This window comes from Sander lucioperca, chromosome 22 (genome assembly GCF_008315115.2).
Source record: "Sander lucioperca isolate FBNREF2018 chromosome 22, SLUC_FBN_1.2, whole genome shotgun sequence".
Taxonomy (NCBI): domain Eukaryota; kingdom Metazoa; phylum Chordata; class Actinopteri; order Perciformes; family Percidae; genus Sander; species Sander lucioperca.
The window spans coordinates 4957337-4985190 of NC_050194.1; the positions used below are offsets into that span (position 1 = coordinate 4957337).

The 27854-nt window shown below is 40.9% G+C and overlaps 3 protein-coding genes across 4 annotated transcripts; all 3 read left to right on the top strand.

The window, feature by feature from the left end:
• Window positions 1–290: 290 nt before the first annotated feature.
• Window positions 291–10842, top strand: LOC116058531 (microfibril-associated glycoprotein 4-like). The gene is made up of 7 exons (XM_031311371.2): window positions 291–359; window positions 1016–1074; window positions 8749–8904; window positions 9659–9697; window positions 9827–9923; window positions 10184–10351; window positions 10471–10842. Exons 2-7 carry the CDS (start codon window positions 1069–1071, stop codon window positions 10722–10724), a joined length of 720 nt encoding a protein of 239 aa, XP_031167231.1. The 5' UTR covers window positions 291–359; window positions 1016–1068; the 3' UTR covers window positions 10725–10842.
• LOC116058534 (microfibril-associated glycoprotein 4-like) lies at window positions 300–27541 on the top strand. 2 transcript variants are annotated; one of them, XM_035997294.1, is made up of 7 exons: window positions 300–359; window positions 23577–23635; window positions 24319–24474; window positions 26022–26060; window positions 26192–26288; window positions 26533–26700; window positions 26820–27541. In XM_035997294.1, exons 2-7 carry the CDS (start codon window positions 23630–23632, stop codon window positions 27071–27073), a joined length of 720 nt encoding a protein of 239 aa, XP_035853187.1. In that variant the 5' UTR covers window positions 300–359; window positions 23577–23629; the 3' UTR covers window positions 27074–27541. The 2 variants fall into 2 exon arrangements, with proteins under 2 accessions (XP_035853187.1, XP_031167236.1); XM_031311376.2 differs by lacking the exons at window positions 300–359; window positions 23577–23635 and having other exon boundaries at window positions 24298–24474.
• On the top strand, window positions 2319–10863 carry LOC116058523 (microfibril-associated glycoprotein 4-like). The gene is made up of 6 exons (XM_035997292.1): window positions 2319–2495; window positions 3466–3504; window positions 3636–3732; window positions 5707–5874; window positions 5999–6343; window positions 10813–10863. Exons 1-5 carry the CDS (start codon window positions 2319–2321, stop codon window positions 6253–6255), a joined length of 738 nt encoding a protein of 245 aa, XP_035853185.1. The 3' UTR covers window positions 6256–6343; window positions 10813–10863.
• Window positions 27542–27854: the final 313 nt, after the last annotated feature.

The following is a 27854-nucleotide window of genomic DNA, read 5'->3' on the forward strand; positions in this document are numbered from 1 at the left end:
GTCCTGTTAGAGTCATGCTTTGTCACCAGAACAAACAGACATCATCAGATAGAGAGCCTGGTGTCACGGTCTGTTGACTAAACTACACAGAAGTCCAGTGGTGCAGAACTCTGTTTGTTAAAGAGGAACACTATTAGTTTAATATCTAGCTGTGCTGATGTTTAAATATTTGTTTTAAACTGAATACACAACGTATGTCTTTATTGAATAAGTATTGGTAACAGGGCAGGCGATGTGACATCACAGCCTTCTGCAGATATAAGTAGTGAAGCTGTGACAGACTGAAGCAGAAAGCAGCATCTTGTTTCCTCTGAAGACACGAAGACTCTTCAGTTCGACCTGCAGCTGAGTTCAGACAGGTAAGCATCCAACCAGAGACATTACAGAGACGTGACCGGTAGATCAGCTGTGGCAACATGACCGTCTTTTGGAGATTTTTTTTAACCCAAAATGACAGAATTTAAAAAGAAGTTGAGGTGAAGTTTGTAACATTGCAATAATATTTAAAAATGTCACGTCAACTGTTAAAATTTAAGGTAACAGTGTGTTAACTTTGTTCCAGTTGGATCGTCTTTTGGGAAAAGAAAATTACTGAATTTACAAAAAGGTTCAGTTTGTTGCACGTCAACTATTAGGAACAAAGAGCGACAGTTTAATAAACTTTCTGGTAATCGTGTGTGATACATTTGTTTAATTTTAACTTTAGTTGAGTCTTTAAGGTAATATTAATGTATTAACATTTCAGTTGGATCGTATTTTGGGAAAAGAAAATCTTCGTCTTTTTTTCTGATCTTTTTCTTTATTTATTTTTTGATTTTTGATTCTGATACCAGAAACGTTTTTGCATTTTTTTTTGGTTGAAAGAATTAACTATAAATGTTTTTAATTTTCTAATTACAAATTAATTATGGATTATCCAATGATACCCTGAACACCAACCCTTTTTTTTCTTCATTCACTTAACAATCTGTTGCCTGTGAGTTTGCTGACTGAACATTTTTAATTTACTCTTCAGAGCATCAGACAGATCTACATCAGCAGTTTATTCATTTCAGCAGAAATCTGACAATGAAGGTAAGTTTGTGAACTGATATTTTACAAATCTCAAAGTTCTCGAAACTGTAAAGAAGCTTGATATCAGTAGATTAGATGGTTGTTAAACTCTAGTCTGGCATTGCCAACTCTATCTCCACAGCGTTGTGAAGTTAGGTCTGGCTAAACCACAGAGGCATTATGGGATAAGAGAAAGAAATGCTCTGGGTTGTTTGCATTTCTTTAAACCAATCACAATAGTCTTGGCCAGCGCTAAGCTTCATGCCATGCTAAATAGTCTCAGGGAGGAACTTGTTTTGCACCAAGCAAAAGAAAACACCACATAGAATATTATATGAAGTTGACTGTTGACACAATACAGTAAGGCGAGCTATTGAAATTAGCTGGATACATGTTTAAACCTCATTGGCTCAGACCAGTGTATCTCTGTGTGTACTTCGTCCACAGCAATCCCACCAATCAGTCCAAAAACGTCCCAGTTAGAGAGGAAATGCCCTAAACATATCCTTTGTAAATCTTCACAATCATTCCATGAAAGAACCAAGCAGGCCTGCCTTTATTCTTCATCCAAACTTTATTCAAAACTTGACACAGGGGGGGCCAGAACGTAAAAAGTGCTGGACTACCCCCTGAATAGCAGCTACCTTTACAGAAAGGTTAAGACAGCAGAGACGTGCTCGGTGCCTAGCAAAATCTCAGAACACTACAGGCAGAATGAGGTGCCATTTACATGAACATGTTTACATGCTTTACTGTTCAAAAAACACAACGTGTATTCACCCTCTGTATGAAACACTCTGTTGGAGCGCCTGTCTCCTTATGCCCCCATCCCGAAAAAGTCCAGCTTGCTCTGATTGGCCATTGCACGTCCTTGAATCCCTGATTCCCCACTGTGTTTCCATTCCAGAGCCTAAGACTGACTATAACGGAGTATATAGCAGGACTTTCTTCCGTGAAATATCCCCGATAAAGGCTTTCAGGAGTAATGTGACCCAGGAATGGAGAGAATTTATCAACATTACATCTTTTACTGTTGTTAGCATACAGCTACATGCTACAATGTTAGTAGCTAAAAAAAACACTCCAGTCCTGCCTGACTGGAGCAGATGACCATTCATAGAAGACATGGCTCAGCTTGGAGTTGCATAATGTTTAGCCGCTCAAAGCACTTGTTTTCTGTGTCTTAGAGCTGACTTTGACCACACTGCCATGAAGCTAGAGGCCAAACTGTTAAAACACTTTGTCGGATTCAAACCTTAGTCAAAATGACATCTCTTCTGTTCCAGCTGGTTTCAGTCTTCCTCCTCCTGCTGGCTCCTCTGTTGGCCAGCTGCCAGCAGCTCCGCCGACCGGTGGACTGCAGTGCCATCTATCAGCAAAACAGAACCAAACCCAGTGGAGTGTACACCATCTATCCCGCTGGAGAGAGGTCTGCTGTTGAGGTACACTTCGGGTTGTCGTGGTGTAAAGATCATTTTAACCCTTGTGTTGTCCTCCCATCAACCTTGAAAAAAACACTGTTTTTTTTTTTGACGTTTTTGACGCCTTTTTTTCACAGTTTGTTTTTGCTTTTTCCAACGTTTTAAATTGTTTCAGCGGTTATTTCTACGTCCCATATTCCCTGATATATAAAACATAAATTGAAAACGGGTCAATGTGACCCGAAGACAACACAAATTAAACAATATATAAAAAAGTGTATATTGAAAAAAGATACCAACCTTGCCTTTAAGCAATTGTTTGAGATTGCACGTGGTAGGCTATTCCAATATTTACTTCTCTTTACATGATGGCACAGGTGTCAGGTAACAGTAGCAGTAATGAATGAAGATAGTTTCTGTCATTTTGGGTATTTCTGATCACCCTGATATTTGTTCAAGTGTTCTTTTGTCTGATTAGTATGTTTTTTATTATTTATTTGATGCTATAAAAACAATTGGCTGGGCAAGACTTCAATACCACCCGATCACTACTGCGCAGACTATGGTTGCAAACTTACAAGATGGAAGCATCTGCAAAATATTTTTTTTCTCAATAACAGTGCTTTTGTGATTGTTATCAATATCACGATCAAAATTTGAGTAATTGCACAGCCCTAGTATCTGGATGCAAATGTGCATTTCCTTGGATGGCACAGAAATATCCCACTCTACATCTGATGGGCTAGTATGTTGCCTTCGTTAGTTGGATTGGTTAGGTTTAGCATGCAGGCTGTTCTCATGAACCATTTGTACTTATTGCTATGAAAAAGCACTGTAATTCGTGTTATGAAATTTTATTTTAATTTGTTTAAAATCTGCTGAAAATTCAGCCTCCGCAGATTCCATGTGGCCATGCTCATTTGTGTAAAGTTAATATACAAATTTAAACCACTAAATTATCACATTTACTGATGAATGTGTTTGTGTGTAGGTGTACTGTGACATGACTTCAGAAGGAGGACGGTGGACGGTGAGTATTCAGTCAACCTGTTGGACCTTTACATCAAATCACATTCCAGTAAAAACCTTGTTGTCTTGAATCATGATCTGTCAGATATCTTGTGTGTTTATCTAGTTAACCCCCCATCCCGTCCCCCCCAGGTGATCCAGGGGAGGATGGACGGCACGGTGAACTTCTACAGGGGCTGGGATCAATACAAGACCGGCTTTGGTGACCCTGCTGGAGAGTACTGGCTCGGTGAGGAATGAAACCAAACTAACAGCCGTGAAAATCACTGTTAATTAAGTACACATGTTAAACTCTGTTGTGTAACTCCAGAAATGGAACTGTGACCAAAAAACAGTCAGTTATCTTCCTAAATTTAAATGTCAATGTTTCATAGAATTATCTACACATCCAGGGGCGGATCTACCAGGGTGGCATAGGGTGGCAAATGCCACCCTAAAAGAAAGCCTTGCCACCCCTGCTGCCACCCCATTTGGCAGCAATGAATTAAAAGTTATGGCCAATTTGACAATTTATGAGCGCGAATCTCCAATGTCCGACTGCAGTGAATGCAGCACGAGATGATGCCAGAGCGGCAAGAGCCTGATTTGTTTGGAAAACTGAGTGGCGCGAAGCGAGGGAGCCAGGAGTCGTGAGGAAAGGAGACACAGGAGGAAAGAGGTCAAAACAGATTAACTATCTATCAAGAGATGAAATTATAATGAAAGCACAGTGCTAGCATAGTTGCGATGCTGATTTTGAGATGATAAAAATCAGGTTGAAGAACATTATTTTGCTAACTATACATATAATGTTAGTGAGGTCTGACGGTTGTTCTGTGTAAAGTAGGCTACAAAAGCTAATATTGATTCAACGTCTGTCAAGGAAAACATTGTAAAATTACTTTTAATCTTACAGAAATTAAGAGGAAAGGTAGCATATGTACTTTTTTCTCACCAAAGAGAAAGGCGAGAGAAATAGAAAATGATCAACTGAGCAAGGTAGACGGAGAAGATGAGGTGGAAGGAGAGAGAAAAGAGGTGGAAGGAGAGAGAGAAGATGAAGATGAGGTGGAGAGAAAAGGGCAACAGAAACGTGACAGAGAGAGAATACAAGGCCGAGGCGACCAGGGACAGGAGGAGGTGGAGAACACCACAGCGGTGAAGATATGGAGGGAGAGCATCACCAAGATGAGGAGGGAGAAAGCGAGAGACGAGATACCGTGCAGGGCTCAGACAGTGAAAGGGAAAGCAGAGAGCTGGGCCATCACCAACCATCTCCAGTCCAGCTGGTCCACATGGTATGGAAACTGTTGCTGCATATATACTAAGTTACATATGAATAAGAACAACAAATGACAAAGATGGACATTTTTATAAAATTTAAGAGACATTGCTTAGACATCAAATAAATATAAAAATTCATGTTTGCTTAAATATGAATAATTAGGGAAAGTTGTCAGTGTGAAAGTGTGATGAGATGGGGAGATGAGTTTTTATATTTTGTGTAGAATGTATTTTAGATCTATTGCTCAGATTAAATTAAAAAAATAAACAAATGAACGTAAAAATACTCTCCCAGGCTAACATGTTAGTGTGTGTTAACACAGTCTGATGGTTAGAACTAATCAATGACAGTTCATCATCTTGTACACATGCTGCCTGCAGCGCTGCCTCTCTCACACAGTCAGAAACTGTTGGCTTCCCCTCTCACACATCTGCCACTCATCACCTGTGTCTTACCTTAATGCCTTTCCTGTGATAATGCCCCTTACTTCTATCATACTTCTGTCTCCTATTAAGTGAGATCACATTGTATGGTCACTTATTCCTAATATCAACTGTTTCACATGAAAGCTCAAATGCAAGATATTGATTGCATGAGATTAAGTTTGTCTGTCTGAGTTTGTAAATGGCAGCCTGTACCCTTTTGTAGTGTGTACATACTATTTCTCATCAAACTGTGATAAAATTCTGTCAAATGTTGCCACCCCTCAAAAATTCCTGCCCCCCTCTCGCCACCCCATAAATATTTTTCTAGATCCGCCCCTGTACACATCTGTACAAAACATCAAATATAAGTGTGTGTGTGTGTGTGTGTGTGTGTGTGTGTGTGTGTGTGTGTGTCTGTGTGTGTGTGTGTCTGTGTGTCTGTGTGTGTGTGTGTGTGTGTGTGTGTGTGTGTGTGTGTGTGTCTGTGTGTGTGTGTGTGTGTGTGTGTGTGTAGGTCTCGACAACATCCGCTACCTGACAAACAACAGAAAGAGTGAGCTGCTGGTCGACATGGAGGACTTTGAGGGAAAAAAAGTGTTTGCTCGGTACTCTTCATTCTCTGTCGGTGCAGAATGTGACGGATTTATGCTGACTGTGTCTGGATTCACTAATGGAGGGGCAGGTGAGTACACTGATTTTCATTGTATGTGCTTCATCCATATATAGTATTTATTTATGTTTTTTTTGTTTTCTTGAGGGCATCCCAAATAGCATCATATACTTTTTGACAAACACTGTTTCTGTAGGAGACTCCCTGAGTTTTCACAACGGAATGAAGTTCACCACCTTTGACAAAGACCAGGACACCTATGCTGCAGGGAACTGTGCCAGATTATACCTGGGGGCGTTCTGGTATGCTGCCTGTCACTATGCAAATCCAAACGGCGTTTATCGTTGGGGGGCTGACAACACTATCTATGCTGTTGGAGTGGATTGGTTCCAATGGAAAGGTCATGACTACTCTCTGAAGACCATCAGCATGAAGGTCCGTCCTGTGCTGTAGTTCTCCAGGACCAACGTCCAGCAGAATATCAGCTCATCTCTTCTGATTTCTTTCTCTTTCTTTCATTAAGCATTTTATCTTACAACAGGTCTTATCCTATAATCCTTATATTATATGTCCTGAAACTGGGCACCAGCACAAAAAAACAACTGACGTTTGTAATTCTTTATACCGTCTGTGGTGGTTTAAAGTAGAGCTGCACGTTATGAGAAACATATGCAATACGTGATAAGGTTGTTAAATAACGATATCACATGCAATAAATATAGAAATATTAAAGTGTACTTGCAAGTCGATATCGCTTAACAATGAAAAAACAATATACTTTGCAGCCCTAGTTGAAAGCAGTAGCAGCTCGCTGCAACGTGGAACGTCTTAAAAACTGAGTGGGCATTAAAGGGGTGGTTTTAGATTGGTTCTGTTTTTATCTGTCTGGAAGGTCATTTTGTGTGGACATTGGAAATTCTCGATCATCATCGTTACAATATAGAGTTCCAAAGGGCTCCGTTTTTGGGCCATTTATATTCTCCATTTACACGCTACTGCTGGGTGAGATTATGGGCTGCTGCAGCCAGAAAGTAAAGCCTATAATGTTTAAATGGAATCACATATTTAGTCTGTATCACTGTATGAACTGCTAACATGATTCTGAGAGAGTCTGAAAAAAGTAAAGAAAATGAAAAGTATGAAACCATCTTTGTAGTTCAGGACAGCCAGGTGATTTTTGGTGGAGGTTTGAAACTCTAATGTGAATCTTTATCTGCTGTACGGTGACAATAAATAAGAAGCTGAGCATTAAGTCTCATTGTCTCCTGTGTCTTTCTGTCTGGACTCTCTGTTTAAAAGTTTTACTTCCTTTTCACAAACAGAAGTAATCATATATCGCTGCACTCTAGTGGCAACAGAGACAAACTACAACTCCAATTTCATCAGGGGCAAAATTTATATGTATGTATGTTATCTTAGAGGTATCAATACAATTTCCTGTTAAGCCTTCCTCACACAGATGCGGTTGGACAGAATATATATAAAACACCTCTCAGTTAAATGGACTAATACAAATACAATGAAGTTATCAGCTGCTGTGGAAAACAAGAAAAAAAGTTTAAAGTCTAGAACTGCATTTTTTTTAAATGTATATCGTGTAAGACGATAAGCATAGTTGATTGAGTAGCATGAGTTGTATCTTGGCTGGAACGTGGTTTGTTGTATTTTGGTGCACAGCCTGTGCCCCTAGTGTTTGTTTGATGTTTACGACCCCTGTGTTGTCTCCCGATTTGAGACAAAAATGAAATTGCGCTGAAACCATGCAGGACCTCATAGTGCACCTTTAACTGTTGACACAATACAGTAATGCTATTTAAATGAGCTGGATACATGGTTAAACCTTATTGGCGCTTACCAGTGTATCTCTGTGTGTGACCCCACCAACCCCACCAATCGCTCCAAAAACGTCCCAGTTAGAGAGGAAATGCCCTAAACATATTCTTTGTAAATCTTCACAATCATTCCCAGAAAGAACCAAGCAGGCCTGCCTTTATGCACCCTCCAAACTTTCTTCAAAACTTGACACAGAGGGGGCCAGATAATTAATCCCCCCTGTGCCACCCCACTTTAAAAGTGCTGGACTCGCCCCTGAATAGCAGCTACCTTTACAGAAAGGTTAAGAGAGCAGAGACAAGCTTGGTGCCTAGCGAAATCTCAGAACACTCTACAGGCAAAATAAGGTGTCATTTACATGAACATGTTTACATGCTTTACGGGGGGTGATGGCGCAGTGGATATGACACATGCCTTTGGTGTGGGAGACCTGGGTTCAATTCCCACTGTGATACATCAACCAATGTGTCCCTGAGCAAGACACTTAACCCCTAGTTGCTCCAGAGGTGTGCGACCTCTGACATATATAGCAATTGTAAGTCACTTTGGATAAAAGCGTCAGCTAAATGACATGTAATGTAAAGTAACAACCTCTATTCACCCTCTGTATGAAACACTCTGTTGGAGCGCCTGTATCTTTATGCCCCCATCCCGAAAAAGCCCAGTCTGCTCTGATTGGCCATTGCATGTCCTTGAATCTCTGATTCTTGGCTGTGTTTTCATTCCAGAGCCTAAGACTGACTATAACGGAGTATATAGCAGGACTTTCTTTCGTTAAAAATCCCTGATAAAGGCTTTCAGGAGTAATGTGACCCAGAAAATGGGGAAAATTTAACAACATTACATCTTTTACTGTTGTTAGCATACAGCTACATGCGGCAATGTTAGTAACTAAAAAAACACTCCAGTACTGCCTGACTGGAGCAGATGACCATTCATAGAAGACATGGCTCGGCTTGGAGTTGCGTAACGTTTAACTGCTCAAAGCAGTGAACGTTTTCTGTCTCTAATAGCTGACTTTGTCCACACTGCCATGGAGCTAGAGGCCAAACTGTTAAAACACATTGTACGATTCAAACCTTAGTCAACATTACAACATCTCTTCTGTTCCAGCTGGTTTCAGTCTTCCTCCTCCTGCTGGCTCCTCTGTTGACCAGCTGCAAGCAGCTCCTCCGACCGGTGGACTGCAGTGCCATCTATCAGCAAGACAAAAGCAAACCCAGTGGAGTGTACACCATCTATCCCGCTGGAGAGAGGTCTGCTGTCGAGGTACACTTGGTGTAAAGATCAACTTAAACAATAGAGAAAAGTATATATTGAAAAAAGTTACCAACCTTGCCTTTGAAGCCATTGTTTGAGATAAGTATTAAAAGAAGGATACATAGGACATTCCCTTATTGCAAGTGGTAGGCTACTCCAATATTTACTTCCCTTAACATGATGGCAGTTTGTCACTAATCACGTAACAGTAGCAGTAATGAATGAAGATAGTTTCTGTCATTTTGGGTTTGTTCAAGTGTTCTTTTGTCTGATAAGTTTGTTTTTTATTAGTTATTTGATGCTATAAAAACAATTGGCTGGGCAAGACTTTGATACCAGCCAATAACCACAGACTGGTTGCAAAATTACAAGATGGAAGCATCGGCAAAATATTTTTTTCCTCAATAACAGTGCTTTTGTGATTGTTATCAATATCATGTTCAAAATTTGAGTAATTGCACAGCCCTACTATCCGATGCAAATTTGCGTTTCCTTGGATGGCACAGAAATATCCCGCTCTACTGTGCTTTTGATGGGCTAGTACTTATTGCCTTCATTGGTTGGATTGGTTAGGTTTAGGCATACAGTAAAGGAATGCAGGCTGTTCTCATGAACCATGAGGAGTTTTATTTTAATTTGTTTAAAATCTGCTGAAAATTCAGTATCTGCAGATTCCGTGTGGTCGTGCTCATTAGTGTAAACTTATTGTACAAATTTAAACCACTAAATTATCACATTTACTGATGAATGTGTTTGTGTGTAGGTGTACTGTGACATGACTTCAGAAGGAGGACGGTGGACGGTGAGTATTCAGTCAACCTGTTGGACCTTTACAACAAATCACATTCCAGTACAAACCTTGTTGTCTGTAAACATGATCTGTCAGATATCTTGTGTGTTTAGCTAGTTAACCCCCATCCCGTCCCCCCAGGTGTTCCAGAGGAGGATGGACGGCTCTGTGAACTTCTACAGGGGCTGGAATCAATACAAGACCGGCTTTGGTAACCCTGCTGGAGAGTACTGGCTCGGTGAGAGATTAAACCAAACTAACAGCCATGAAAATCACTGTTAATTAAGTACACGCATAAACTCTGTTGTGTAACTCCAGAAATGGAACTGTGACCAAAAAACAGTCAGTTAGTTATCTTCCTAAATTTAAATGTCAATGTTTCATAGAATTATCTACACATCTGTACAAAACATCAAATATAAAAGTGTGTGTGTGTGTGTGTGTGTGTGTGTGTGTGTGTGTGTGTGTGTGTGTGTGTGTGTGTGTGTTTGTGCGCAGGTCTCGACAACATCCGCTACCTGACAAACAACAAAAAGAGTGAGCTGCTGGTCGACACGGAGGACTTTGATGGAAAAAAAGTGTTTGCTCGGTACTCTTCGTTCTCCGTCGGTACAGAATGTGACGGATATGTGCTGAGTGTGTCTGGATTCACTAATGGAGGGGCAGGTGAGTGTGTTGATGTTTTTTTCTTTCATCCATATATAGTATTTATTTATATTTTGTTTTCGTTTTTTTGAGGGCTTCAAATAGTCTCATATACGTTTCAACAAACACTGTTTCTGTAGGAGACTCCCTGAGTTATCACAACGGAATGAAATTCTCCACCTTTGACAAAGACCAGGACACATGGCCTCAGAACTGTGCCAGATCATTCGTGGGGGCGTTCTGGTATGCTGCCTGTCACTATGCAAATCCGAACGGTGTTTATCGTTGGGGAGCTGACGGCACTCTCTTTGCTATTGGAGTGAATTGGTACCATTGGAAAGGTCATAACTACTCCCTGAAGACCATCAGTATGAAGGTCCGTCCTGTGCTGTAGTTCTCCAGGACCAACGTACAGCAGAATATCAGCTCATCTCTTGTGATTTCTTTCTCTTTCTCTCATTAAGCATTTAATCTCACAATATGTCTTATTTTCCTGAAACTGGGCACCAGCACAAGAAAACCAACTGATGTTTGTAATTCTTTATACTGTCTGTGGTGGATTAGAGGTGCACAATATGTGAAAAATATGCGATAAGTTGTAGAATATGGCAATAACAATATCACTTGTGATAAATAAACAGATATTAAAGTGTTCTCAGTTCTACTGCTTTCAGTATTCTACTAAAATACAACAGTTTGTTGATTTAAAACAAAAAAACAATCATTTCCAACATTCTTTTATTGAACAAATTGAACATTGAATTGAATATAAACGGCAGCACTAAAAAAAATAATTAAAGTTACATTTTACTTTTGCGATATGTCGCAGCTTTTAGCAATGTGTTTAAGCGATTAAAAAAAAGCAATATATTGTGCAGCCCTAGTTTAAGGCAGTCGCAGCTCGCTGCAACGTGGAAGAAAAGTCAGATTTGTCTCCAGTTGGGCGGCTGCAGCAGGAAAGTAGGGCCCATAATCTTTAAATGGAAATGCATATATAGTCTGATCGGGTGTATATCACTGCATGAACTGATAACATGATTCTAAAATAAAAACTAAATGAAAAGTATGAAACCATCTTTGTAGTTCAGGACAGCCAGTTGATGTTTGGTGGAGGGTTGAAACTCTAATGTGAATCTTTATCTGCTGTACGGTGACAATAAATAAGAAGCTGAGCATTAAGATGATCTCATGTCTTCACTTTGTCTCCTGCGTCTTTCTGTCTGGACTAATTTTCAAATTCAAAAATATACATTATTTTTGACATTTGGATTTTATTTTATTTTAGTTTGAAATAGTTTTTCAGAGTTTGTGTTTGTTAGATTTATTTTTAGACAATAACACATTCGACTGTGTCCTTATGAGTTCAGTTGTAACTTCCTGTGCTTGTCTTTCTATTTAATTTTAAGTGTAGAGAGGGAGAGCTGGGCTGAGCTCACCAGACTATTATGAAAATCTAAATTCTTAGTAATGTTTTCAACAGCATAAATGTATTTTATTACAAATTTTTCAGATTATAAAACCCATTTATTTTTGATAAATAATAATAGAAGCTCAAACAATTGTCAACAAAACATTGACAACAAGGTTTACCGTGGATTACTTGTGATTCATTAAACTTGTTTGTTTCTCTTTATGTAAGGATAATGTCAGTTGATTGTGGTCAACACACTGTTTTACTGCTGTTGGATCTATCTGCGGCTTCTGACACCATTAACGATAGTATTTTAATTAATTCGCTTCATCCTCTGCTACCATTAGGTATTTTTGACAACTCATGCTCCATCTGGTTTTATTTTCTATAAAAGTTTGTAAAACATCAACCCTGTTGTCCACAGTCAATCTATAAACATCATTTTTTTCATGACAAATGGGGCTATGAAAATACTTGTGCTGCAGTGATGTCACTTGAATGTATAAAGGTTGTGGGACCATAAAGACAAATAAATAAATAAAACGGAACATGAATCTCACAGATATGTGTTGATATCACACATAGAGCAATACAAGCTAAGCCAAACTCCTTTCTAAAACACTTCTCATATGTCCTGTGAGTCAAACTGTGAAGAAATAAATATAACGTATATAGTTGACAAAATATCTACATAAAAAAAAAGTCCAGACGTTTTTGCCCTCATGACATTCACTTATGCCAATACTCAATATAATAATGTCATATTTATTTATATCATACACACAGCAATACTACACAAGCATTTGTGTTGTCTAAAACAGTTCTCCTATATATTTGGAGTCATCCAGTGCAAAAATAAACATAATTAAAGCTGCAAGCAGCGTTGGACGGGCCCTCGGGCCTCTGCGCGCGTCGGGGTTACCAATTAAAAAGGAAGTATCTGCTGAGTTCATTGATACCTCACATAAGACTCTACCTTAAACGGGTCACCAGTTATGAAAGGGGGCGTGGTTTAAGCATAGGGGGCGGGCCAAACCATCACCAATGAAGAAGGAACTCTCTGCTGAGTTCAATGACACCTCACACAAGACTCTACCTTAAACGGTTCAAATGTTATGAAAGGGGGCGTGGCTTAAGTAAATGTCCTCAGGCCTTGTCCCTTGTCATGAGAAATTTCGGCCAAATTGGACAATGTACACTAAAGTTACAACAACTTCTTCGGTCATCGATAAATGCTCAAAATGGCCCCAACGCCACGCCCACACCGTTGGACAAAAAGTTTTCCTTTTAATAACTTTTCATTGTTACGTTCTTAAGATGACACAGACCGAATTTGAAGTCGATCTGATGAAATCTCTAGCAGGAGTTGGTTAAAGTATAGCACCTTGACTTTTAGGCCTACTTCCTGTTGCCACTAGGGGGCGCTATGACTTTGAGCCAATATTGGCCTGTAGATGATGTTAGGGTTGGACTCTTATGAATACTGAAAAGGTTCGAGCCAATTGGACAATGTACAGCAAGTTACACCCACTTCCTGTTTCGATAGCGAAACGCACAAAATGGCTGCCTCGCCACGGTCATGCCCTATGACGAAGTTTTTCTTTTAATAACTTTTCATCTTTAACAGAATGCTTTACTTTAACCAAGTATTTAAAATGGTTGACAAACAATTTGAGGTAGACATTTGTTTGAAAGCTTTTTTTCTACACAATTTGATGGTCAACGCTGGACTTTTTAAGTTTGAGAAGTCCCTTACAACTTCAGAATACATTTATAGATTTGACACCTGTAATAACAGCGACATGGAAAATAATAGCAGGCCTAAAAGGTCATCTGTACTAGTTCATTTTGAAGAATCAATTCCAACAAGAACACCTGGAAACCACAGAGCCATATGCAATCACTGCAGTGCTCCAGTCTGTGGCTCCATCAAGGCTACTTCAAATTTCAAAAGACATCTACAAGTAAGTTAACAGACAGACCGTCTTTTATTTTGAAAACCATCTCTTGATGGTATTATGCTACTGGGTTCACTACTAAAGAACGTGTAATATACATTATTCACTAGCTCTTATAGCTATAAAATGATTAAAATATGAATAAAAGTTGCTGTTTTTCCTCGTTTACGATAGGCTCTCTGAACGTTAAAAAATGGGTGGGCATTTCAAGGGTGGTTTTACATCGGTTCTGTTCTTATCTGTCTGGAAGGTCTTTCTCTGGAAATTGCTAATATTCGATCAACTTCAGTACCTTTACAACAACGAGAGTTCCACAGGAAGGAGGAAAGGAAATACGCCTCCCAACCCTCCCTGACGGCTCCAGCGTACCGCTACAACGCCCCCTGGAGGCCGGGAGTACCACTACACACCCTGACAGTTTCACTATATCTGTCCAATCTGAGTTTACTTTTGCACGACTAAAACAACTTTTAAACGTACACATGTTCCACCAAAACAAGTTCCTTCCCGAGGCTATTTTGCAGAAGCACCGTGACTACGCTCTGCACTTAGCGCCGCCCAAGACGGCGACTGGTTTAAAGATGCCAAAATTGGCTGGTTTGGTGCCAAAATCTGGTTTATTGGCAAAATGCGAATAAACCAGAGCAACTGCAGCAACTGTCGCTTTTCTTACAGTTGACGTGCAACAAACTTCAGCTCAACTTTTTTGTAAAAAATAATGTTGCATCCAGCTGATTTACCAGATACGTGTAACGCCTCCTGGTTGGATGCTTACCTGTCCGACCTCAGCTGCAGGTCGAACTGAAAAGTCTTCATGGCTTCAGAGGAAACAAGCTGCTACTTCTCTTACTTCTCTTACCTCTCTTAGTCCATCACAACTTGTAATGTAATATAAAGTGTGTGTGTGTGTGTGTGTGTGTGTGTGTGTGTGTGTGTGTGTGTGTTGTAAAATGGTGTACGTGCATGCATTCTTGATCTATGGCTTAAATGGCCCTTCATAGTAATACTGTTGAAGTGGACATAAGTGGTCTTGCAGCTGATGTTGTTCCACTTATATATATTATATAACTATTAATTGCAATTTATATATAGCCTTTTTTTGTATTAGTAATACAATATATCATCAAACCCAACCCCACCTTCCCTTTTTGAAATGTAACGCAGTAATGTTTACTTTTACTTGAGTACAGTGTTCTACTACTCTTCTCACCTCAGTTGACATCACACAATTAAATTAGGTTAAATTAAATTAAACTGTTGACCAGCTGCCAGCAGACTGTCCTGCCAGTGGACTGTGGCGACATCTATAAAAATTTGACCACGCAAACCAGTAAAGTGTTATGGTTTTGTACATTTTCTGTTTTTTTGCATTATTATTCTGTATATTTCTGTTCCCTGTTGTGTCGTTGTATCTTGTTGTGTCAAGTCTCTGTTTAGTTTATTTCATGTTTCCTGTCTGTTGTTCCTGTTTCCTGTTTTATTTTGATAGTCTGTTTTCTGTCTTGTCTTGTCCAGCTTTACTTTGTGTTTTCCCGCCTGTGTGATTGTCTGATGTGCTCCACCTTTTCCCCAGCCCTGGTGTCACCTGTCTTGCGTCTTCTCGTTACCTAGTTTATTTAGCCCCTGTGTTTCCTTTGTCTGGTGTCAGATCGTTTTGTATTCCGTTGTGTCCTGTCCCTGTAAGTTTGCTCCTTTTGTTTCCTGTCCGTGTTGCCGTCAGCCTGTGTTTTTCCTGTTGCTTTTGTATTTTTCTCTGAGTTTCCTCGTGTGGTTTTTCCAGCCTCTGAGCTGCGGTTTTTGTTATCTATTAAATCCCTGAACTCAAGCCATCTCCTACGGTGGCCGACAGGGGCAAACGCCCTGCAACTTAAGAAAACACACGAAAAATAGACAAAACACAAGCAAATTAAGAAAACAACTTCATTAATTTGACAACACGTGCAGCATTCAGCAAACACACTGCAAATACCACAACACAACCAAATGCATAAGCGCACTGCAAATATGAAACGATGCAAAAAGAAAAGCACGCAAACCCCGAAAAAAGAAGCGATACAAAAAGAAAAACAACTTCATTCATTTGACAACACATGCGCAGCATTCAGCAAACGCACTGCAAATGCACACAACACAACCAAATACATAAACGCGCTGCAAATATGAAACGATGCAAAAATAAAAGCACACAAACCCAGAAAACAAATGCAACAAAAAAACGCTGCATCCAGATTACACAACGGAAGTTCTCCAGACCTCTAGAGGGAGCAGCTAGTGGAACAGCTGGATTTTCGACCTCACGGGGAGAGAGGGAAAGAGAGAGAGAGAGAGAGAGAGAGAGAGAGAGAGAGTGAGAGAGAGAAACTGCATAGACTGTAAATATTAAATCTATGTTTGAGACATGTTTTCTCTGGTTTGGTGGGTGTGTCTCGGCGCAGGTCCCAGGTGATACTCAATCAGCAGAGACGTGTCTGTAAACTCGTGGTGATAAAACATTTAAAACTGCATCAGCTTTAACGTTGACGTTTGTTTAAGCCATATTACATGAGAGGGTTTAATTTCGAGGTCCGAAATTACTGAAGTGTAGGCCTCCTCAAGTGTAATATTGTGATTATACAACAACGGTTACCAACAAAATAAGTGATCAATCTGTATTCATATTGTGGAGCAATTCGCTCTTGAAATACAAAAAACAGGCAGGATTTATAGTCCCTCCCTGTTAGTAAACCACCAACATTACCGTGGGATTTATCAAACTGAATAAATCTCGTTCGCACATATAAACACTAAACTGCTTTGCTAACTCCAACGTGTTGTAAGTAAGACATCTGCTGAAAAAGTTATTGTATTCATTAGAATGATTGCCGTACTGTTTAGTTCACAAACATCCAACACACCAAAGTACAAACACATAGCGGACCAGACGCCAGCTTTTATTTTGAAAAGTCGAAGCTCGGGGTAGGGAATGAGTCTTTACCCCAAGTGAAGGAGTTCAAGTACCTTGGAGTCTTGTTCGCGAGTGAGGGGACAATGGAGCGGGAGATTGGTCGGAGAATCGGCGCAGCGGGTGCGGTATTACACTCAATTTATCGCACCGTTGTGACGAAAAGAGAGCTGAGCCAGAAGGCAAAGCTCTCAATCTACCGGTCAGTTTTCGTTCCTACCCTCACCTATGGTCATGAAGGCTGGGTCATGACCGAAAGAACGAGATCCAGGGTACAAGCGGCCGAAATGGGTTTCCTCAGGAGGGTGGCTGGCGTCTCCCTTAGAGATAGGGTGAGAAGCTCAGTCATCCGTGAGGAGCTCGGAGTAGAGCCGCTGCTCCTTCGCGTCGAAAGGAGCCAGTTGAGGTGGTTCGGGCATCTGGTAAGGATGCCCCCTGGGCGCCTCCCTAGGGAGGTGTTCCAGGCACGTCCAGCTGGGAGGAGGCCTCGGGGAAGACCCAGGACTAGGTGGAGGGATTATATCTCCAACCTGGCCTGGGAACTTAATGTGGCTCGGGATCCCCCAGTCGGAGCTGGTTAATGTGGCTCGGGAAAGGGAAGTTTGGGGTCCCCTGCTGGAGCTGCTACCCCCGCGACCCGTTACCGGATAAGCGGAAGAAGATGGATGGATGGAAGCTCGGGGACAGCACCAGCCGGGATGGCATGAGACGGGAGCATAGACTGTATATTAATAATATATTATGTTATTAATAATAATAATAATAATAATATGAATTTAATATCGGTTAATAACGGTCTAAAATCCAGCTGTTCCACTAGCTGCTCCCTCTAGAGGCCTGGAGAACTTCCGTTGTGTAATCTGGATGCTGCGTTTTTTTGTTGCATTTGTTTTCGGGGATTGTGTGCTTTTCTTTTTGCATCGTTTCATATTTGCAGTGCGTTTATGTATTTGGTTGTGTTGTGTGTATTTGCAGCGCGTTTATGTATTTGGTTGTGTTGTGATATTTGCAGTGCGTTTGCTGAATGCTGCGCATGTTGTCAAATTAATGAAGTTGTTTTCTTAATTTGCTTGTGTTTTGTCTATTTGCGTGTGTTTTCTTAAGTTGCAGGGCGTTTGCCCCTGTCGGCCACCGTAATCTCCTGCCTGTCTGCCTCTCCCTGCATTTGGGTCCACTATTCCTCACTTCACCTAACATAAAGTGTACACCATCTATCCCATCAGAGCCACGTCTGCTGTCCAGGTACACTTCATCCTCTCTGGGACACAGGTTGACCTTTAGATAATAAAAATGTGAAATCATCTCTGACAGAAAACAGTTACAAGTTCTGATGTTCTGATACAACAGATACAAGTAGTTGTATTTGTAGTAGTATTTATAGTACTTGTTGCAGCATGTTTGAATATATTGTATGAAGTATTTGCAGCTGGATCACATTTGCTAATGGTTGTGTGTTTGTGTGTAGGTGTACTGTGACATGGACTCAGAAGGAGGACGGTGAGTTTTCACAAGACAACTTAAAGTCACAGCCAAGGCAACAAGGCAGGCCTGCTTTTTTTAATTTATTGCACCTTTTTATGTTTTTTTATTTTATAGGCAAGTCATTAAGAACAAGTGGCGGCCTGACAAGCGATAAAGCCACTTAGGGTAAGGGAAGAAGGGCTAGGAAAAAAAAATACATTAGACAGTTAAAAATGACAAAATACAATTTAAAATAACAACTAAAATTAGTAATGAGAGCACAGACAGCAGTCAACAAGTATAAGAAGAGAAGGGCACAGGTACATGGGTGAATAAGAAAGGAAGAAACCTTACAGATTAGCCACCTGGATGTCATCAGACTGTTCTCATCTCTGGCAGGTGAGCCCTTTGTCTTGAGAACAAAGGCATGCAAAACACAAACCAGAAGGGGAGAATCAAGCCAAGGTATAAAGAGAGAGACCTGCTTCCCACTGGTGTGCATATTACAAACTAACCTTTGTCTTGAGTACCATTTTCTGAGCATTAAAAGTTTGACCATACTGTAAGAGATTTTTGTCAGAGTCGGATTATCAAATTGCCTCTGGTATTTAACTGAGGTAAAATGAACTCTTCATTTCTGATACAAAAGAAACACAATACTTTTCATCAAGAACATTTCCTGTTCTCAAACAATGTATACCTTATCCAGGGCCCATGTGTCATAGTCATGAGACTTTGGGTTAACTAGGTCGCCTGATTCATTTGAGAAGTTATGCAGTCTGTATAAAAAACTGTCCTGAAGAAATGTTAACAGCCACCCGACTAATGGTTAAAACTATAAACAAGCCCAACAATTACCAACATAAACCACCATGTTCTGAACAGACACTTTACAAACTACCACTAACAAAAAGTAATTGGCATTTCGGAACGTATAAAGACAATGTTCACCCAATAGTCAGTCCAGCATTGCATGATGGGAAGTGTGGGCTGTTGCTAGACACATGGTGGACAGAGCTGCTGTGCATCCAGTAAGCAGAAAAAAAGACTTGAAGAGTAAAAAACAATTCAGTTGAAGTTGCTGTTATGCCGTGAGAGACAGCTGAGTGGAGACTGCACAGATTAAAACTACTTGCACCTCTAAAGACACGAAGATGTGCAAGTAAAAAACGTTTCTGACCACATCCAGTCTACACACGCACGTGGTGGACGACAATGGTTGATGGGGTTGGGTTAGCAGCAGCAACAAGTGTGGTGTTAGCATGTGTTGATGTGACGGGCTTCATAAGATTGGAGTTGCTTGAGGCAGACGTGGATAAAGTCTTTTTTCCTGGGCATAGCGTGCATGTTATATAAACATTCTTGCCTTTAATTTCAATGAGCGAGAAGTAGTGCCGGTACTTCCAGTTCCAGAATGCTACCTTTGAATTTCCCTGGCTCGTCACCATTGTCGCTGTCTGGTGTTTAGTGGTAGTCAGAGCGTGCAGTGAGACAGCGTGAGCAGGGCATCCTCCCACCCAGCCAATCATCATCGCATTTGCAACGGTGTCATCATCCACCCCCCCCTCCAGTCAGCTGACATGTAGCCAAAGCCTGACACCCAGCTGACACCTCGCGCTTCATTCAACCAAATTGTAGTAAAGCGCCACTTTACATTCTCAGTAACGATAACGGCATTGCAACGATGGGAAAAGTAATTAATTAGATTACCCCCTTACTGAAAAAACGAAAGGCGTTAGTAACGCCGTTATAATTAAACGCCGTTACTCCCAACACTGCCAATGGCCCCTTGGCCCCCATACTTCTTGTGCCCATGGTTCACATGCAAAACTGATTTACAGGACAAGAAAATTCCACAGAGTAGGTTGATCCACCACACAGTTGCAAAGTGTTTTTTGACTGAGACAGAATGAACATTACAGGGGGAGGGGGGAATGAAATCTTCACTGTGAATTTTGAATTTTTTACCACGATTTAATGACTTTAATGAATGGATAGAGTATATGCAATATAATTGCAGGACAAAAGATATATATAACAGAATATACGTATGTGGAAAGAGTTGAACGGACAACGTTGGGGCAGACTAAACCCCCACCGGTGCCACAACATGGTTTGTGATTGGTTGGATTGGTGTGACATCACAGTGCCTTCTGCAGATATAATCAGTGAGGTTGTAAGGGTGTGACAGACTGAAGGAGAAGCCGCAGCTTGTTTTCCTCTGAAGCCACAAAATCTCTTCAGTTTGACCTGCCGGTGAGTTAAGACAGGTAAGCATCCAACCAGGAGACATTAACTTTACTTTAAATGAATATTGATTTCTAATTTTTTTATGTACTTATGTACTTTTTATGTCTTAAACTAAAGACACTTAAACACCTAACAAAAGGCATTTTTGGCCATCAATGTCAGCTAAGGCTGTATTAATGTGAACAGATTGTGTATTTGCTATACTGATTGTATACAACCTCTGGTGTCATTGTCACTCCCCAATAACAGTCTTCTTTGACTTTCGCTGTTATTGAAGAATGATGAAGTAGAACTGTCCTATTTTTAAGCTGAACTACAACAAATAATTGAACACTAAAATCTCATCTCTGTCGTTGTGATCTTAGTGTATTTTTGAAGGGGAGCAGAGAGGCCAGAACCTCAACACCAACTGCCCGGGTATCATTGGATAATCTGTAATGCATTTGTAATTAGCAGATGAAAAACATGGATATTTGTTATTTGTTTCAAAACGGAAAAGCTGTTTTTGGTGTTAGAATCAAAAAACGAAAAACCTATCCTTTTATCATTATTCGATTCGGATTAATTCAATTAAATTTTATTTATAGTATAAAATTATAATAAGAGTTATGTCAAGACACTTTACAGATAGAGTAGGCCTAGACCACACTCTATAATTTACAAAGACCCAACAATTCTAGTAATTCTCCCAAGCGGAAGCATTTAGTGGCGAGGAAAACTTCCTTTTAGGAAGAAACCTCGGACAGACCCAGGCTCTTGGTAGGTGGTGTCTGGCAGTGCCGGTTGGGGGTGTGATGAACAGTGGCAATAATTGTCACAATAGTAGTGTAGTAGTTCATGGTGTAGCAGGGGCACTGCAGGGCGTTACAGGGTGTAGCAGGATATAGCAGGGCGTAGCAAGACGTAGCAGGGCACAGCAGGGCACAGCAGGGCATAGCAGGGCGCGGAGCAGGACTCCAGGGAATAAGCTCCCCAGAGCTAGGTTAGTAACAAGCATTTCTGGGACCTGGATGCACACAGATGGAAAGAGAGAGGAGAGAAGAGCTCAGTGTGTCAAAGGAAGGAACGCAGTCTAAAACTATAACAGCATAATTATGAATTGGTGCAAGGTAAACCTGAGCCAGTTCTGTAAGGGTTGGTAGATGAATCTGACGACTATGAAGAGAAGCTGAGAAGAGAATGGATGCTCTGTCTGCAGCACCCCGAACCCAGACTGGGAGCTGGTTCCACAGGAGAGGAGCCTGATAGCTGAAGGCTCTGGCTCCCATTCTACTTTTAGAGACTCCAGGAACCATAAGTAACTCTGCATTCTGGGAGCGCAGTGCTCTAGTGGGACAATAAGGTACTATGATTAAAACACTCCCAAGGAACGGACATTCGTTTCCTGGGGGAAAGTATTTTGTTTTCGCAGCAAAGGAGGAAGGGTCTAGCTGGTCCACACAGCATTCTGGCATGCGAGAAAAACGTGCTCTGGCTTATTGGCATTTCTTTAAATAAATGACAATTATCTTGTCTAGGCACTGCACAGAGCCATGGTGTCGCTGCAAAATAGCCTCGGGAAGAAGCTTGTTTTGGTGGAACGTGTACGTTCAAAAGTTTGTTTCAAAACTCAGATTGGACAGATAGTCTAGCTAGCTGTCTGGATTTACCCTGCAGAGATCTGAGGAGCAGCTAACCATAGTCCTCAGAAATCAGCCGGAGTTTAGAACGCCAACACGAGGAAATACTATATAAAGACTATCATTCACAAAACAATCTGTTGCCTGAGTTTGCTGACTGAACATTTTTTATTTATCAGGACCCGAGCGCCGACAGTGGCGAAGGCCCTATTGAAACTGAATGAATTATTATTCTTTATCCGGCAAATTAATTGCCTTTTTGAGGGGCTTAACATAGTCAAAAACTCACCAAAATTGCCGGTCGCATCAAGTCTCGTGAAAATATACGTATTTTAAGGGGTTTCGGGAATAGCCGCACAAAAATGGCTCGCTAGCACTCCGTACAAAATTACAAAAATTTAGCCCCTGCAGTACGTTTAACGTAGACTCACAAAACTTGGTACACATATGTAGCATGTCAAGACGTACAACAAATGTCATTAGAGCCATACTGTAAACTTAAAAGGAAGTCCGCCATTTTGAATTGAAAGTTCCAAATTAGTGCGATTTTGGTCATTTCCACATGTCGTACTTTAACGAACTCCTCCTAGAGATTTCATCCGATCAACTTCAAATTCGGTCTGTGCCATCTTAAGACGTTAAAGATGAAAAGTTATTAAAAGAAAAACTTTTCGTCATAGGGCGTGGCCGTGGCGGGGTGGCCATTTTGTGCGTTTCGCCATCGAAACAGGAAGTGGGTGTAACTCAAGTGTACATTGTCCGATTGGCTCGAAACTTTTTAGGATTCATAAGAGTCCAACCCTGAGGACAAATAAAGGCCGATATTGGCTCAAAGTCATAGCGCCCCCTAGTGGCAACAGGAAGTAGGCCTAAAAGTCAAGGTGCTATACTTTAACAAACTCCTCCTAGAGATTTCATCCGGCGGAACTCAAATTTGGTCTGTACCATCTCAACACCTTAAAGATGAAAAGTTATTAAAAGAAAAACTTTTCGTCAAACGATGTGGGCGTGGTGTGACGGCCATTTTGAGTGTTTAGCGATGAACAAAGAAGTTGTTGTAACTTGAGTGTACGTTGTCATATCTGGTTGAAATTTCCCACAATCAACAAGAGTCCAGGCCTGAGGACATCTAGAGGCCAATATTGTCTTTTGGTCATAGCGCCCCCCGCTGGCAACAGGAAATGCGCCTTATATGACAAACATCATCCGATTTACATGAAACTTAGAATGTGTGGTCTACTTGTGATACTGAGCCGCCCCCTATACTGTAACCACGCCCACTTACTCAGACCACGCCCCTTTATGACTTTTGAACCGTTTAAGGTAGAGTCTTATGTGAGCTATCATTGAACTCAGCAGATAGTTCCTTATTCATTGGTGATGGTTTGGTCCATCCCCCTATGCTTAAGCCACGCCCCCTTTCATAACTGATGACCCGTCTAAGGTAGAGTCTTGTGTGAGGTGTCATTGGACGATTTGCAGTGTCTGAGTGCCGCGCAAATGCACGGTCGCAAGGAGCAGCGTCCGCCAGTAACACCGATGCGCGCAGAGGCGCGAGGGCCCATCCAACGCTGCTTGCAGCTTTAATTGTTATTGTGTTTTTCAGAGCATCAGACAAATCCACATCAGCAGTTGATTCATTTCAGCAGAAATCTGACAATGAAGGTAAGTTTGTGAACTGATATTTTACAAATATCAGAGTTCTGTGAAACTGTAAAGAAGCTTGATGTCAGTAGATTAGATTATTTTCTTTACAGGCAGATGTGTAGTCTAATTTGTTGTAGTGGGTATGCTGTACCATTTTTCTTTCTTTTTCTGCTCCAAATGGGCCTTTTGAGGGGGGACATATCAAAGTGGAGGGTCTGGGGGCCCACACACCAAGGAAATTTTCAGCATCAAAGACTTCATCTCCTGCATTCTGATACACTTTTATGCACCAATTTATGGTGGAAACACCTGGATCCCAAAAATTGATCCCAAAGTCTAGTTTGTTTGATAATTGTGAACACATCCATGCCCAAGTCTACTTGAAAAGGTGGTGTTATTACAGTTAATGTACTATGGTAAGATGTAGAAAAGCTTGCTAGCTCGAAGGTTGTTTCTTGTAGCGAAGGGATTTTCAGAACGCAACACACAGGTTCCTGACGTCAGGCTTTATCCTGAAAATGTACTTCCGTTGATCCAGACTACTACTGGGACAACCCACGCATATCATTTTTGTTAATTAGCCCCACCTTTCTGTCTCTAAGAGCTGACTTTGTCAACACCGTCATAAAGCTAGAGGCCAAACTGTTAAAACACTTTGTCGGATTCAAACCTCAGTCAAAATGACATCTCTTCTGTTCCAGCTGGTTTCAGTCTTCCTCCTCCTGCTGGCTCCACTGTTGGCCAGCTGCCAGCAGCTTCTCCGACCGGTGGACTGCAGTGCCATCTATCAGCAAAACAGAACCAAACCCAGTGGAGTATACACCATCTATCCCGCTGGAGAGAGGTTTGCTGTCGAGGTACACTTCGGGGTTGTCGGGGTGTAAAGATCATTTTAAACAATATATTAAAAAGTGTATAATGGAAAAATTTACCAACCCTGCCTTTAAGCCATTCTTTGAGCTGAGTCTTACAAGTAGAATATTTAGGACACTCCCTTAATGCCCGTGGGAGGCTATTCCAATATTTACTTCCCTTTACGGACAGCACAGTTTGACCAAATGTGGTGCACCCTGGTGCCAATGCTGCTGTCAACCATCTTTTTATTGAATCATTTTAAAGATGTGGGGCAAGCCCATACAGAGCCTTGAACATAAAACAAGCATATTTGAAATCTTTCTTCAGGTGACTTTTAAAGGTTAGTATAGAGTCCAATGTGACCAAGATACTTGAACCAACACGTTCTCACACCCATCTCATAAAATATGGACGCTTGGTCAGGTGCCTTTGTCGTTATTATTGACGCTAAAAGTCTCCTTTAGCGCTATAAGTAAACGCGCTTGGTCGGGACTATTGCCGTCCCTTTAGATGCAGTTATGTTAAGGAATAGTTTGTGGGTGGGCTTATGGTTCTGTGACACGCGGGAACTACGGGACGATTGGGTTTAGGAAAGGGTCGTGGGTGGGTGTGTATGGCTCTGTGACACGCAGGAAGAAAGAAAAAAAAAACGACTATAGCAAGCATGACAAGCAGCACGTGAACCCCGCTCTCCTGGGTGAAAGTCCTGTGTTTGACCCATCCACCCCCCAACCAACCTCCTTACATACTACTCTCTATACTAATCCTCTCTAACTGCTGCTCACCCCGGTGCGTTACACAAACACGCTGAAAGACACCTTTTTCGTCGCATCAGATGCTGACAGCCACTGTCCAAACATCCCTATTTTACGAGTTCGGAGTGAGAACGGGTTGTTTGAACGCAATGACAATTTTAAGCTCCTCCTCTCTACGTGTCACCTCTACTGGTTGTTTTGTAAACGTCATACACACAGATTTACAAAGATCTTTTTGGTATTCTACAATAGACCTGATTTAGTATGTCAGTCCTGAACATGGGTAATCGCAGATGTAAGAATTAAGGCGGCTTCTTGGATGTGTTTTGTAGAAAATGACTGCACTATCTGCATACATTTGATTATTGATTCTCTGATGTTTGTTCAAGTGTTCAGTTGTCTAATATGTTTGTTTTTATTAGTTATTTTTGCTATACAAATGATTGGTTGGGCAAGATTACATTGTCTTTGTGATCGTTAGGAACTAAAATCAAAATCACAGTCAAAACTAACAATTAATTGCACAGCCCTAGTATCCGGGATGCAAACATGCGTTTCCTTTTATGGCAAAGGAATGTCCTGCCCTACTCTGCATCTCATTGGCTAGTATATGTTTTTTTGGTTAGTTTGATTGGTTAAGTTTAGGTACTGTAATTCGTGTTATTGAGTTTTATTTTAATTTCTGAAAACTCTGCATCCACAAATTCCGTGTTGCCGTGCTCATTAGTGTACATTAATGTACAAATTTAAACCACTAAATTATCACATTTACTGATGAATGTGTTTGTGTGTAGGTGTACTGTGACATGGCTTCAGAAGGAGGACGGTGGACGGTGAGTATTCAGTCAACCTGCTGGACCTTTACAACAAATCACATTCCAGTACAAACCTTGTTGTCTGTAAACATGATCTGTCAGATATTTTGTGTGTTTAGCTAGTTAACCCCCCCATCCCGTCCCCCCAGGTGTTCCAGAGGAGGATGGACGGCACGGTGAACTTCTACAGGGGCTGGGATCAATACAAGACCGGCTTTGGTGACCCTGCTGGAGAGTACTGGTTCGGTGAGAAATGAAACCAAACTAACAGCTGTGAAAATCACTGTTAATTAAGTACACGCATAAACTCTGTTGTGTAACTCCAGAGATGGAACTGTGACCAAAAAACAGTCAGTTAGTTATCTTCCTAAATTTAAATGTCAATGTTTCATAGAATTAGCTACACATCTGTACAAAACATCAAATATAAAAGTGTGTGTGTGTGTGTGTGTGTGTGTGTGTGTGTGTGTGTGTGTGTGTGTGTGTGCAGGTCTTGACAACATCCACTACCTGACAAACAACAAAAAGAGTGAGCTGCTGGTCGACATGGAGGACTTTGATGGAAAAAAAGTGTTTGCTCGGTACTCTTCATTCTCTGTCGGTGCAGAATGTGATGGATATGTGCTGAGTGTGTCTGGATTCACTAATGGAGGGGCAGGTGAGTGTGTTGATGTTTTTTTCTTTCATCCATATATAGTATTTATTTATATTTTGTTTTCGTTTTTTTGAGGGCTTCAAATAGTCTCATATACTTTTCAACAAACACTGTTTCTGTAGGAGACTCCCTGAGTTATCACAACGGAATGAAATTCTCCACCTTTGACAAAGACCAGGACACATGGCCTCAGAACTGTGCCAGATCATTCGTGGGGGCGTTCTGGTATGCTGCCTGTCACTATGCAAATCTGAACGGTGTTTATCGTTGGGGAGCTGACAGCACTCTCTATGCTATTGGAGTGGAGTGGTACCATTGGAAAGGTCATAACTACTCCCTGAAGACCATCAGCATGAAGATCCGTCCTGTGCTGTAGTTCTCCAGGACCAACGTACAGCACAATATCAGCTCATCTCTTGTGATTTCTTTCTCTTTCTCTCATTAAGCATTTAATCTCACAATATGTCTTATTTTCCTGAAACTGGGCACCAGCACAAGAAAACCAACTGATGTTTGTAATTCTTTATACCGTCTGTGGTGGATTAGAGGTGCACAATATGTGAAAAATATGCGATAAGTTGTTGAATATGGCGATAACAATATCACTTGCGATAAATAAACAGATATTAAAGTGTTCTCAGTTCTGCTGCTTTCAGTATTCTACTAAAATACAACAGTTTGTTGATTTAAAACAACAAAAACAATCATTTCCAACATTCTTTTATTGAACAAATTGAGCATTGAATTGAATATAAACGGCAGCACTAAAGAAATAATGAAAGTTACATTTTACTTTCGCGATATGTCGCAGCCTTTAGCGATGTGTTTATTGTGCAAGTCGATATCGCGATAGTGATTAAAAAAAAACAATATATTGTGCAGCCCTAGTTTAAGGCAGCTCGCTGCAACGTGGAAGAAAAGTCAGTTGTGTCTCCAGTTGGGCGGCTGCAGCAGGAAAGTAGGGCCCATAATCTTTAAATGGAAATACATATATAGTCTGATCGGGTGTATATCACTGCATGAACTGATAACATGATTCTAAAAGAGTCTGAAAAAACTAAATGAAAAGTATGAAACCATCTTTGTAGTTCAGGACAGCCAGTTGATGTTTGGTGGAGGTTTGAAACTCTAATGTGAATCTTTATCTGCTGTACGGT